Source organism: Seriola aureovittata, chromosome 23 (genome assembly GCF_021018895.1).
Source record: "Seriola aureovittata isolate HTS-2021-v1 ecotype China chromosome 23, ASM2101889v1, whole genome shotgun sequence".
Taxonomy (NCBI): domain Eukaryota; kingdom Metazoa; phylum Chordata; class Actinopteri; order Carangiformes; family Carangidae; genus Seriola; species Seriola aureovittata.
The window spans coordinates 18897031-18911431 of record NC_079386.1 but is presented as its reverse complement, the minus strand read 5'-3'; the positions used below and the strand labels follow the sequence as shown (position 1 = coordinate 18911431).

The 14401-nt window shown below is 45.8% G+C and overlaps 1 protein-coding gene across 2 annotated transcripts; it reads left to right on the top strand.

Annotated features, from left to right (window-relative positions):
* The first annotated feature begins 439 nt into the window (after positions 1 to 439).
* On the top strand, positions 440 to 12472 carry LOC130164298 (CXXC-type zinc finger protein 5-like). 2 transcript variants are annotated; one of them, XM_056368947.1, is made up of 5 exons: positions 440 to 586; positions 1816 to 2518; positions 4297 to 4507; positions 5215 to 6276; positions 8319 to 12472. In XM_056368947.1, the coding sequence occupies exons 3-5, from the start codon at positions 4391 to 4393 to the stop codon at positions 8364 to 8366; spliced, it is 1227 nt and encodes a 408-aa protein (XP_056224922.1). In that variant the 5' UTR covers positions 440 to 586; positions 1816 to 2518; positions 4297 to 4390; the 3' UTR covers positions 8367 to 12472. The 2 variants fall into 2 exon arrangements, with proteins under 2 accessions (XP_056224922.1, XP_056224923.1); XM_056368948.1 differs by lacking the exons at positions 440 to 586; positions 1816 to 2518 and having other exon boundaries at positions 2967 to 4507.
* Positions 12473 to 14401: the final 1929 nt, after the last annotated feature.

Here is a 14401-nt window from a genome sequence, read left to right as displayed (position 1 = left end):
AACTCTTGATCTACAACATTAAAATGCTGCATGCACATTAATCATCAGTGATAATCATTAAGTAATATAAAATTCATAAAGGAACACAGCCAGGACTTTTATTTTTGAAACTTTATTTTGCTGTATTATTAAATGAGGTTTTGAATGCAGGACTTTTAAATTGCAACTTTTACTAAAGGATCTTCTTCCCCTTTCCTTTGATATGAGCCATGTAGCCATGGAGCTGGTTTATAAAAACACAGGATGTGATTATAAAATTAGTGAAATGTTGAAATCTAAACATTTGCATGATGATACATTGGACTATTATGTCCTGCGGATTCAGCACAGCCACATTCATACTCTGATTGTTCACATTTTATTCAGTTTTTAACATCCTTTTAAAGTTTAAATGTTTGTAAAACACTTTGCTGTTTCCCACAGCACAGAGACACAGACCCCCCCCCCCCAGTGAGGACAGTCAGGGTGAGGCGAGGATGAGCCTCTGCACAGGTGACTGATGTTCTCATCACGTGAGGGCGCTCTGCAGGTCGCCGTGATGGACAGCTGGTCTGTGAGGACAACAGTCAGTAGGATGAAGAGCTCGGTAATTTATTCATACATAACAAACATTTATTTTGTTATTTAAAACTTTGTGCAAAAGGCCAATAGCACAAAACAGCTTAAGTTAAGATTTTCCTTAAGTCTTCCCCTTAAGGTTTCCCTAAAATGTTCACCGAAGTATTTAAGGTTTTCTCCTTAATCTTATACTTAAGAAATCACTTAAAGTCAGTGAAGACCTTAGTGACCAAACCAAGGAAAGAAACTTAAGGTTCCTGTGACCATATCTGAACCTCAAATGTCTGAGGATGAACGTTTGAACCTGATGGATTCAATGAGAGGAGTCCCCTCCCCCCTCACTCTGCTGTTATCGCCATGGGAACTAATCAATTATAATCAATTACAGGACAACACGTAGAGTTCACACAGTTTGTTTTGAATACAGCGTGTGTTCAAAAATTAATTAGTTTTAAAGAAAAAAAACTCCAAAACAAACTTAATTTAATCTTTTGGCAAACCGCTCTAAAGTCAATCAATATTGTTTTTTATTGATTAAGACATAAGAATGTGACAAATCATCCACCAGTGAGAAGAAAAGTCGCAACATGTTTGTTCGAGTCAATGGAAATAAAATGTGACAGAAACAGTTTGAGTGGATAAACTCTGACTCATCCATCATGTTCTCCATTAACTGGATCCGTTAATGAGCTCTTCTTCTGTGGTGGTTTAATGGCAGCGACCGGGGACTCAGCTCCATCAGCTGTTCATCAGCTGTTCATCAGCTGTTCATCAGCTCATCAACACAAACAGCAGAGGAGGGAAACTCATTCATCTAGGTGGAACCTTCTGCTGTCCACTACAAGCAGCCACAGTGCAGTGAAAAATATAAATATTAATGAGCAGGTGTAATTACATATTAACAGCTGGTCAAACATTTGTTCCTTTAATTTTCTTTATTAATCACTTTGTCTAAAAAAAATATGGTGATAACATTTCAAAATATCTTGAAAAATGACGAAAAATATATTTCATTAGTTGCTGATTAATTTTCTTTTGATCAGTAAATTGATTCATCGAGTTGCTGCACGAAAGTGTTTATAAAATACTTCAGTCCTTTTCTCTCTCTGTCCTAATGTCTCTCTCTCTCTCTCTCTCTGTCTCTCTCTCTCTCTCTGTCTCTCTCTCTCTCTCTCTCTCTCTCTCTCTCTCTCTCTCTCTGTCTCTCTCTCTCTCTCTCTCTCCCTCTCTCTCCCTCTCTCTCTCGGTTACCTGCAGGCAGCCAATCACATCACTCACACCGCGCGCACGGCACGCCGCCACGGGCGCCGCCGACAGCAGGAGACACGGCGGAGGGCACGAGCCGACACATAATCACACACCCCCTCCCCTCTCTGTTACCCAGCATCACATCAACGTTGCGTGTACCCCCCCCCCATTCTGTCGCGAGAGCGACACACGTATCCGTTATTCATCACCCCCCCCCCCCACCCCCTGCTTTCTTCCCATGGTGTTTTTTTCTTTCCTCGAGCTCGTCTTTTTTTCCCGCCCCTGCAGGGTCTCCACAGAGCCGCTTCCTCCTCGCCTCGACCTGGCTAATTTAACGCCTCTCTCTCCCTCTCTCGCCTCCCTCCCCCTCCCGCCCCCACCCCCCACCTCACGTTCGCTCGTGCCAAGCCCAGGTGATTATCCATCCGCCCCCCGTTATCCATTACCCCCCTCCCTTCCTCCCTCCCTCTCCTCCTCCTTCTCTCCTCGGTACCGACAGACCGACAAATCCCCTCCCGGTGCTCCTCTCCCCCCCCCCCTCCTCCTCTCCTCTCCTCTCTCTCTGTGTCTCCTTCCCCGCCAGCCATGATCCGTGGCGGGCTAATTCCCAGACGGTCTTCTCCTCCTTCCTCCTCATCTCCTTCCTCCTCTTCTCCTCATCACCCTCTTCCTCCTCCTCCTCCTCCTCCTCCTCCTCCTCCTTGCGGGCCCGGTAAGTAGCAGCAGCACGCGCCGTCCATCTTCTGGTGTTCTGCTCCTGTGTGTCGGACTGCATGCTGTGTTCACGGTATTTATCGCTTCTTATCGGATCTGCTTTTTTTTTTTTTTTTTTTTTTTTTATTGACCCCCCCTCTCCTCCCTCCCTCCCTCCCTCCTCCTCCTCGCCTTCCTCACACTGTGCCTGAGGGGGGAGGGGGGAGGGGGGGTTAATGTGTCGCGTGGGGGAGCCGCTTTCCCCTCGCGGCCGGTGGCCGCCGTGACCTTCTGTCGGAGCTCGCACCGGCCCGGTTGACCAGACAGGGTAATTAGTTACGCCTCGAGGGAGTGGAGGAGGTGGAAGGAGGGGGGGCTAGAAGACACACACACACACACCGACACACACACACACACACACACACACAACACACACACACACACACACACACACACACACACTCAGCACAGAGACACACTCGTGCTCTCGTTCTGTCTCTCAGCTGCACACACACACACACACACAGACACACACACTCACACACACAAACACAGACACACACACACACACTCACACACACACACACAGACACACACACAGACACACACACACACACATCTTGTGCTTCTCTGGCTGTTACACACACACATATTTTACTCATTCACATCTCTTTCTCAGTCTGTTTGTCTCACACACAAAGGCAGGGAATGTTTTACACTCAGACTCGTCCATCTGTGTGTGTGTGTGTGTGTGTGTGAGTGTGTGTGTGTGTGTGTGTGTGTGTGTGTGTGTGTGTGCAGTGAGGTCAGAGGTCAGCTTGTCTGTGGTTTCAGACCAAACAGAATAGTTTAGGAGGTTTAATAAAAACAAGATGAATCACAGCGTTGATTTTCAGAACTGGAACTTTCTTCTTCTTCTTCTTAGTAAAACTGTCATCACCTGAATCGCCTGTCAGGCGCGTCGTGGAGGTCAGAGTTTAATCTCGCAGCAGAGAGCCTGTGGGTTGCCGGTTGGGATTCAGTGCTCCGTTGCTCAAGGACACGTGGGTACGGTGCAGACCGCTGGTGTTTTCCAGTGTTGCACCTCCGTCAGGTTTCATTCATGGTTTCGACAGGAAGTTGCGTGGCTGTGATGTCATTTGGGTCTTTTAGTTTCATTGGTGGAACCGTTGCTTTGTGCACCTTTGTGGTTTGTGTCTGTGGTTCTGTCGTTTGAACTTGAGGAAACACTCGAACCGATCTGAAAGAAAAAGATCAGGTATCAGTCAATGAATCAATCAATTAATTGATCAGGTCAGTCATGGGACTAAAACACTTGACTCTGTTTGAATATGACCTGCAGAATGTGGTGGAAGTTAGAGATGAGACAAGTAATGAAACCGTAAAAGAAGGAGACGTGTCAGTTGAATCATGGGAAATGACGTTCTGTTCAATCTCTTAGTTCCCAACCTGTGGGCCAGGGAACTTTTATGATGTCCCATCGCATCCATAGACTGTAAATAAAGATGGACGTCACCCACAGGTTTCTGAAGCTCAGAGTGAGCTGCTCCACCGTCGCCATCTTGGCAGTGTCTGACTCCGCCCCCTAACTCCTAGCTAATCCAGAAATGGACAAATGGTTATCATTAAAATAAGAACTGATCTGAGAACATATGAATTGTCCTCCGGACGTTGGCCGCCAACATTTTTGAGATTTTCAAGTGAGTCATGAGGTGGAAAAGGTTGGGACTCTGTTGTCGTCACGACGACGACGACACTTTAGGTTATGTTTATGATCCTCTTTGTTTTCATCCACAGAGCGGGACTAACGACTCACCGACTTCCTTCGTGAGCAAGCGTGTGAGTGCGTGCGTGCGCGCGTGCATGTGTGCGCTGAGGTGTGTGTGAGGTCATGTCGGGCATGACGAGCGGCGTGTGCGTGGAGAGCGACCTCTCCTCAATGCTCCAAAGAGGCTCCGCCCCTTCCCACCATCACCCGAACCACCATGTCTACGGCGGCCAGGGACAGGTGAGTCGTTGCTCATATGAGCGACCCACGCCGTTGTTTTGTGATGTTGGTGATGTTGGTGAACACGGGGGAGCGTTCAGCAGAGAAAGAGACAGATATTTCCCTCAGGAGCTGGAGGAGACCAAACACAGAGATAAAAGAAAGAGCGGGAACACTGGACTGACATCATAGAGATCGACAGGAAATGTGGAGTAACGACTGAGCAACGGATATTTCAAGCGCTATTAACTGCCGCTAACAAGGCTAAAAATCCCAGATTAGCTCAACTATTTTTTCTAGGAAATGGGATTTTGGTGAGAATTTCCTGGAAAATAGCGGGATTTGCATTCCTGGGGGCCAGTTGCACAAAACACCTTAAGATTTCTACTTAAGTTTGACACTTGAAGTTAAATTTCTCCTCAGCTGAGGGAGGTTCTTAAGGTTGTAGTACAGACTAACTTAAAAGGTTTCCTTAGGTAAGGAAAAAGGCGTTAAGGCGTTTGCAGCAGTGAAAGAGATTTTACAGCAGTAAAATTCTACAGTTTCCATGGAGACTGTTTGTTTGCTAGCATTAGCACCTGTGATAGCGGTGAACATCTCACCTGTATTGTCTCACAAAGTTGACCAGAAGAAAAAGGTTCGTCCTGTGTGTTTGAGCCGTGACGTACCTCGTGTTATTGATTAGGTATTGATAACATTGGAGGATGATGATGGTGTACCTGTTGCAGGTGTCTAGTCTGGCTCCGATGCTGGACTACACCACGGAGATGGACCGCTACCGTTCGTCCATCGCCAGCTTCTACAAGACCAACGTCAACATGAACATGAACGTCACAAACTTCCCTCAATCCGCCAAACTGGCCGCCCGTTTGGCAGCTGCCACCCCCATCTTCCCCCCCACCGCCGCCAGGCTGGGCACCATGGCGACAGCGCCGTGGGGTTGCCATGAGAACATGAACATGAACGTGAACATGAACCACCCGGCGGCCATGTTCTGGGGCCGGCCCAAGCCTGTGGCGACAGCGCCTACGCATCACCACCACCATCACCACACCCCTGCAACGCAGGGTCACATGACCACCTCACACCACCACAGTACCAGCATGCACCACGGCGGCGGGGGGTCGGGAGGGGGGGCAGGAGGTGGCGGAGGGAGCAGTGAGGGGGGAGGAGCTGAAAAACACGGACACACTGCCTCATCACTTCCTGTCACACAGGGAGCAGCACACCATCACCCCATGGCATCTAGCAACGGGAACTTCCTCCCTGGTTACAGTGGCGGTGCGGACTGCGGCATCATGAACAAGCAGGGACACACCCACCCGGACATGATGGGCCTATCAGAGGGCGGGAGCTGCAATGGGGGAGGGGTGATGGGTAGTAGCTTCCTGGGCGGGCTAGGATTACCCCCTGGGGTCATCGTTATGGCGATGGGGTCGGCAGGGGGCGGGATCTCAGATGCTGGCAGCGCCTTCCAGATGACAGGCGGCCAGCGGGCGCTAACGGACTGCCAGCAGCACGCCAACTCCTCCCCCTGCCCCTCTTCCTCCTCGCCCTCGTCGTCGGGGGTGACAGCAGGGGGCGTGACCTTATCGTCGTCATCTTCGTCATCGGGGGCTGTGGCAAAGAGGAAGAGGAAGCGGTGCGGCGTGTGCGGGCCGTGCAGGCGGCTCATCAACTGCGGCGTCTGCTCATCCTGCCGCAACAGGAAGACGGGTCACCAGATCTGCAAGTTCAGGAAGTGCGAAGAGCTGAAGAAGAAACCAGGGGGAGGAGGGGGGGTGCTGGAGGTGAGGATGTGCGCGCACACACACACACACACGCACACACACGCACACACACACACACACAGAGTTGGACATTTAACAAAATTTTGTCGTGTTTAATCTTTTCTGTAAACACTTGACCGTATTGAGTGTGTGTGTGTCCTGGCTCGCTTAACCCAGATCACTGCCAGCGAGACATGAGCTGGAAGGCATCGCTCACCCTGCTGATAGAGTGTGTGTGTGTGTGTGTGTGTGTGTGTGTGTGAGTGTGTGTGTGAGTGTGAGTGTGTGTGTGAGTGCTGTGCAGATGGTGGGTGGTGAAAAGCGAGAGCTCGGTCCCTGCTGAGGTCTGGCAGGCCGCCAATACACACACACACACGCACACACGCACACACTCACACAAACTCCCCACTGATTCAAAGTGATAAAGCGAGCTGGGGAGAGAGAGGAAAAGGAGAATATTTATGTGATCTACTACTGTGTGTGCGTGTGTGTGCAATAAGAATAACTGGCGATCAATAATTAATTGACACCAGCATTCGACCTTACTGATGACTCTATATATCTCACACACACACACACACACACACTACACACACACTTCTTTCTGTGGGAATCTCCACAAACTATCACTAATTATTCCCTCGCCATCAACACACACACACATTTCGTATGAACACAAGCAATGAAACGTGTGTGTGTGTGTGTGTGTGTGTGTGTTAGTAAGACAGTGAATTAGCAGCCGTAATCTTCCTCAATTACACGCTAATTGAACCTGTGGAGGCTAACAGCAAGTGACAGTGTGTGTGTGTGTGTGAGTGTGTGTGTGTGTGTGTGTGTGTGTGTGTGTGTGTGTGTGAGCGAGCGAGCGAGCAGGTGGTTTCACACTCTTGCCTCATCCCTCTTCTGTCCTCTTTGATGTCGACTCTGAGCCAATCAGAAAGTTTACTTTGTGAAATGAGCAGCGAATCCTCTTTGGTGTTTTTGGGGTTTTTTTTACAGTCACCTCGTCTCCTCTGACAAACTGACCATCGACTTCAAAGTGAAATCCACATAAATCCTGATCTGGCTTTAAAATACATGAAACCTGTTGAGTATCAAACACTTGAAACGTGGCACACTCTGTAATTAAAGATGGACGTCACCCAGCTGCTCCACAGGTGCATGTGTGGAGCTGAGACTGCTGTTGACGCCGAGTGTGGCGAACATTAGCTCCCGTTAGCATTGTTAGCGAAGCTTAGCATCTGGGTGTCTTGCTCAAAGGCAAACTTATTTGCTGGCTAATTAGGTAGTTAACAAGATAAGCTAGCAAGCCTGTAATGGTAAGTGCAGACACTGATACCTGCTAATTAGTGCTGACATACTGTATAAATAAGATTACAATAGAATTTCACTCATCTCAAAAAACAGGAGTGAAGACTTCCTGATGTTTTGTTTGTCAGTTAATGACACAACACGCCAACGCAAGGCACCAACACCACAAATACGACTGGTCACGAGACTTGAATTATCTCAAGTTGACACCTAGCAAACAGCTAGTGGCTAGACACCAGCAGCAAGCCAACTGTGTCTGCACCCACCTGTCACTCAAAGAGGCCCCGCCCTCAATCCTCCATAACTTTTGTCCAAAAAAGAAGGTAAACAGGTGAGTTATATAAACAGGTGTCATGAAGGAGGAAATTAAAACAGTTTTTGTACCAGGCTGTAAACATGTTTATTTCTGCTGTAAAGTTGGACATTTTAACATGGGAGTCTATGGGGACTGACTCACTGTTGGAGCCAGACTCTAGTGGTCGTAAGAGGAACTGCAGCTTCTGGTTCTTCATGTTGATGCTTCTGCAGTTTCTTGGAGGTTGATGCTAATGTGGGAGTATAATGGCCAGACTCGGGCCAAGGACCAAGGTATATGTTGGGCCGGAGGTTTCATTTTGTTACCTGGGGAGTCGTTCTTCCACCACTGCAGCGTACCAAACAATCCAACTCATCCATCCAGTTATACACATCACATTATCAAGACATTCACACACATTTCTCTCTCTGACTTCCTTTTTGTCTTTTTTCCTCAGCGGCCGCCCTCCGTCCCGACCGGCGAGGCGTTTCGATGGTTCTTCTAGCCGTCCCTCCACCAACAAGAGTTGTAGCCAGAAGCCAAACAGGAAGTCACTGTCACACATGGACAACAAATCTTAAGTCAACAAAGGACTAAAACTTCTTGAGATGAACCAAATGCTTTGCAACAGGATTACAATTTCACACTGTGTGGACCACAAGTTGGGACTACAGATCCCACCTCACCCGGAACAGGGAAGCAGCTAGGCGGACAGAGGACGAGGGGACAGTTTGGTCACAGGCGAGAGGAATCAGCCGATCAGCTCGATGGTTTTTCCTGAACTTGTTTTAAGGTAAATTTTAAAACAGCTCTTGAATAGAAACACACAGGTTGTTCAGATGCTAGCAAGCTACAGCTAACTCACTAGAAATGCTACCATTCTATCTTTAACCATATTAGCATCACAGAAGGCTACAGCTAGCAGGTTATTACAGTATTACAGTTATTCATTTTGACTATTCCATTATTTATTTGTTAATATTAAATTATTCAAATAGGTCTGTGGTGAGAGAAACAACTGACCAATCAGAAGTTTGTATTAAGAATAAAGACCTAGCAACAGACTGGGAGCCAGTGCCAAATCTTTACTTATACTCTATACTCTACTGTGTTTCGTCCAGCATGAGCTAGTGTTGTAACCCCGCTACAAGAACCGGGATCTTCAGCAGGAGCATTTCACTTGTACTCTGTAGCACCAGTGAATGTTAAACACCTTTTATCAGTTTCACATTCTCCAGGTAAACTTTCATTCATATAAGATCAGGTAAGATAAGGTTTTGAACCAAGAAAAGTAGCTTAAGGTGTCGTATCTGCAGCATTTCGATGTGTCAGATACAAATTTAATCAACATTTAAGTAAATATACGTATTTCACGAGACTCAGTACCGGCAGCTACTCAATACTTGATCAGGATGCCTCTACTAATTACCAGTTTCTGACTTGTAGACAACATTCACGTCAAAACCAGAGTCATAATTGTGACCGAGGAGCTAATTTTCCGAAAAACAGAGATGAACTTCAGCAAAAGTCCATCAATAAAGGTGATAAAACCCAGATTTAATGGATAAAGTGTTAAAATGTCAATACACAGTATGATTCAGGAACATCTTGAGTTGCCGAAGGTGTGATGACTTGCGGGTCCTCAGCACGTTCTCTCCGACAACCTTCATCACGTGTGATCAAACTGTCCCCTCCTTCCTCCTCTTCCTCCTCCACCTCCTCTTAGCAAACCACTCCCCCATCGTAGCCAAACCAGGAAGATTCAGGCCTAAACCACAGAATCGATTTCAGTTTGACCAAAACCGGATGACGAGTTAACCTCAAAGGACAAACTTCACCGCAGAGGGAGTACGAACTGACCTCAGCAGGAAGTGATCCAGGACTGTTATTAAGGACTACAAGTTCACCGTAGTAGGACTACAATTACCACATCACTGTTATCTGTCTCTTCTGTCTACCTCCTCCTCAAGAACTTTAAAGGCACCTTGATTGATTTTTACTGGGCTGTGTTCATGCTGGTACGACACAATCTGTTTCTTAACTCTCGAGATGGTCCACAGCTGATCTGCTCCTCATATAATCTGGTGTTTAGATTTTCTTTTTTTTTATTTACTAGTTTACTTCACTGCCTAAAGGAGAAGTTAAACATCTGGATTTATTTTACCTGTCTGGATTTCACTGGAACGTTCTCAGGGCGCAGTCACACTTCCATTTGGTTTTTTATGAACTAAAGCAGACTGAAAAACACACTTTGTTGTATTTTTGTATTTGCATAAAAAGCGGCAGTGGAAGGTTTATCATTTCAGGGGGCAGTTTAACCTTGAACATTGGATCTCTATTGGCTCCTCCAGTCCCAAACATTCAGATTTGTAAAGTCTGTGTCTGTGAATTCCTCACCAAGACCTTGAAGAGAGTTCAGAACCAGTTTCTCTGTTCTTGTATCAGTGCAGGTTGTACCACATGACGACCAACATGAAACAACAGGAGAATCCACTTGCAGGTTTACAGCAGCGCGGGAACTCACCTGTGGAAACCTGTGGATTATCTGGGACGCTCTAAGGTTCTGAGCTGAACCCTGGGACTAAAGGGAATCAAACTGAACTGAAAGAGATCAGATCTTAATATTCCACACAAACAATACATGTCATTTCCAACAGGTCTGTGTGTCTGATTTTAAAATGACATACCAACATGTGTTTCCTTTTCAACATGTACAAAGACATTTTGTATAAATTTGTGCAGCGAATGCACAACTTTCTTGAGACGTCCTCGTAAAATGATTTTAAATATTAACGTGATGAATTTTGAGGAATCTGCCCAGACTCGATCTTTGTGGTCGGGCGTAACCGAACTGACAGCTGATCAAATGAGCAGCTGTAGATTTTAAATTCAGACTATTTTGTTAAGGCATTCTCCAGATTCTCATTCGTGGTGGACGTTGGCCACAGTGAGTCTATGGCTCGTGTTAGCTTTGCACTCTTTACACACTTTTGCAACAAGGACTTGAACCCTTTACTATACGTTCAGACCGAAAGTGGCAAGAATGTCAAACTGACCAGAAGTCAGAAATTCATTTTCTATGTGAGCCAGCGAGCAGCGGCGTGACTGTTGGCGGCACGTCTTGTGCGGTGTGGGCATTAGAAAAATTTGAAGTCCAGGCAACTGTATGGTAATGAGCTATGACATTGTTCAGCAGCAACCAATCAAAATGTAGAAGCGCTCTGCTCTAGAGAAACAGGAGGGAAGGAATTCCATGCTAACTAGCATCATAGCATGCAAAACCGTGTTGATCTGAATCAGTTGTTAACGTTAACAACGCTAATTTAAGATTTTCATCTTGCAAACTTAGACCATACTAGTTGTCAGTTGGTAATAATATACTGACAAACTGCTGCAAGCTGCTATAACCAGGAAGTAGATGGTCTCCTCTGCAGTAAATCCTCTGAAGGAGGAGCAGCAAATACAGTTGTAGCATTAAAATAGAGAATGTAAGTGAACAACAGCTGCAAAGACAACAAGGTCAGTAACACTGTCATTCATTATCATGTTGTATTCACCACTGGTGCCAATCAGGAGAGGCCGTGGGTGTGACCTCATCGTTTCCAAACGTCTCGGTTTCTGTCCGTCCAGACTACAACACAACCCAAGAGTTTTCAACCTAGAACGAGTCCAGCAGAGTTTCTAAAAGTCTGTTTTAGGCCCTTGAAAACTCCAGAGTCGTGTGGACAGCAGGAGTAAACGTAGCTAAAGAGACGTTTCTAAACTAAAGTGTAGTAGCGTAGACGTAGCCTCAGTTTGAAGGACAAAGCATTCCAAACAAACTTGCTAGAGGTGTATTTTATCTACGTTATCGACCTCAGAGCGCCCACGAACTTCAACAGCATCCTACGAGGGAAAAGCAGAGCGAATTGTCTTGCTCTCGCTGCTTTCGGTCTGAACGTTCGGGTCCAGCTTCTCAAATATTGATGATTTTTTACATTCATCATTTAAATACTTCCCTCTGAGTCGGAACAAAAGTAAACACAGGAAGTAGCCATGTTTGCTAGCTGCATCGGGATTTAGATCCAGCGCAAGTTGTCTGCTGATTTAATCACAAAGCCCCCATCCACAGACCTTGTTGTAATGAGTTTTTCCTCATTGGTCTGTGGCTGTTTGGCATAAACTGGACGTAGTTTCTGGAAAGTTGGACTTTGCTGATGAGTTTGTCAAATGTAATTCATCGCTGCTCAAAGCAACACGGTTTTTGTTTCAGAAGAAAATGTCTTGACTATTATATGTCAAATATATTCACACACAATGTTCCATTAAATCTGGTTCATTCATGAATGAATCCTGATGACGTCTTTGATCCACTGACGATTCATCGTGTCAAACTTTGCACTCACGGACATGTTGGAAATATCCTTTTTGTTTTAATTTTATTTCTGTTTGTTTGTTTCAGTTTTTGAGTATCATGAGGAAAATGTTCCTAAAATCAAACGTCCCCTTTTTCAGAGGGTGGGGCGATGAGGGAGGAGGGGGACGTTGGTTTTGTGTGTCTGTCCTCCTCCTCATGTATTCTGTCTCTGTGACCTCCTCGTGCTGAATTATAATAAAGCATTTCAAAGATTAGCTGCGAGTGTGTGACAGACACACAGCGGAGGAATATGGATGTCAGGTGATTGCATCATACAATACTGTGTGTGTGTGTGTGTGTGTGTGTGTGTGTGTGTGTGTGTGTGTGTGTGTGTGTGTGAGAGAGAGAGAGTGAGTGAGTGAGAGGGAGGGAGGGCATGAAAATGAACAATATGTTTTTGTGTTTGTGTGAAATTTTTTCTGCCACTGCTGCCACAAGATGGAAGCTGTGTGTATGTGTGTGTGTGTGTGTGTGTGTATGTGTGTGTGTGTGTGTGTGTGTGTGTGTGTGTGGTGTGTGTGTGTGTGTGGGCTTGTCATCTCAGTAATGGTGTTGCTATCAGAGAGAGAGAGAGGGAGAGAAAGACAGAGAGGCTGGTTGTCCCTGACGACGGTGCACCGTGTTGCCTGGCAACAGCGCTAACAATGGCCCACCACCAGTGTTCTAGAATGTGGGCGTGGCCTGAGAGAAAGAGAGCGAAGGAGGGTTGGTGGTGGCGGGGGGGCACTTTTCTCTCAGCAGAGATTAATCGTGACACAAACCGCTGTGACGTAAATGATTGATGTTTATCGACTGTGTCAGAAATCTGCAAATAAAGCTTCAATTAAATCAACAAACAAACAAGGTTCAGAAACAGAAACACAGCAGAGAGGAGTTTTATTTTCATATTTTCCTAATAATTTCTTCCAAAATGTAATTTGGTACTAATTATACTAATTATTAGTAATATGAAGACTGTTGAATTGGTACACTTTGAATTAATTAATTCCCATTAAGGATGAGTGTAACAGTCTTTCAGTCGGGAAAGGACTTCTCTGCAGACTATTGAACATATATAAAGAATTAACTTTTGAATAATAAATCAATACCAAATTAAAAATTAGGGGATCAGTTTATTATGGAAATTTATATTTTTCTTATAATTAGTGTCATACAAACTTCTGTCTCGGAAAATATTGAAAAGTATGAATAAACAGATAAAACATTATATCATCTTTTCAGTTTAGTCGAGGAGACGAACCAGTTCGGACTAAATGTCGTTCGACCACGTCTAAAGACTCGAGTGTTTCGGTCGGATCTGAGTGTGTTTGTGATCTCGACACAATGAATCGTACACGTGGTTAACGTTGTACATTTTCCAAGAGCGTCTCCTCGAAGACGTCGCACTCACAACTCGACGAACTTGGTTTGAAGTCACTCTGAAGTCCTCATAATCCTGGTGACCTCTTGCAGTGCCACAAGATTTAAATCCTCAGCTATTTTTGATCAAGACTCCCAAGTTTCACTTAGCAACCATTTTATCAGGTAGATGTTTGACTTAAAGTGCAGGACCCCCCCTTGGCCTGGATCTTTTGGTGTCTTCAGATTAGTCAGCTGCACATTCATTCATGCCGACAGTCTCCTGTTCTAACATCCCAAAGGTGTTCAACTGGATCCGGGGCTGGAGACTGTTGACGGTCCAAGGATTCAGACTCTGACTCCACCATCTGCACAAATGAAACACAAACTGTCCAGCTTTGGTGAGACTCAGGTTTCTGGTCTTTGGTGACAGGAAGCAGAACCTTACGTGGTCTTCTGTTGTTGTAGGTCGGACGTGTTTTTCACACTGAAGCTTCTCTGCTCAGCACAGTTATAAAGAGTGGTTATCTGAGTGACTGCAGCTCGTCCATCCTCCTGACCTCTGGTCACCACAGAGCTGCTGCCCATTGGTATTTGTCTGACGTCTAATTTTTCAGGGTCAGTTTTTGCTTCTTTCCTTTTGTCGCCTTTTTCTAATTTTCTCCTCAATTTTAATTTTTATACTTTTCTCTTTCCAACCTCCTGCCTTGTCTCTGTCTCGTCCTCCACCCAGAGTCAGGACTTGGCGCTGATCCACCACAGACTGTGTGTGTTTAACAGCCATTTAATCGGACCCTGATAGTCTT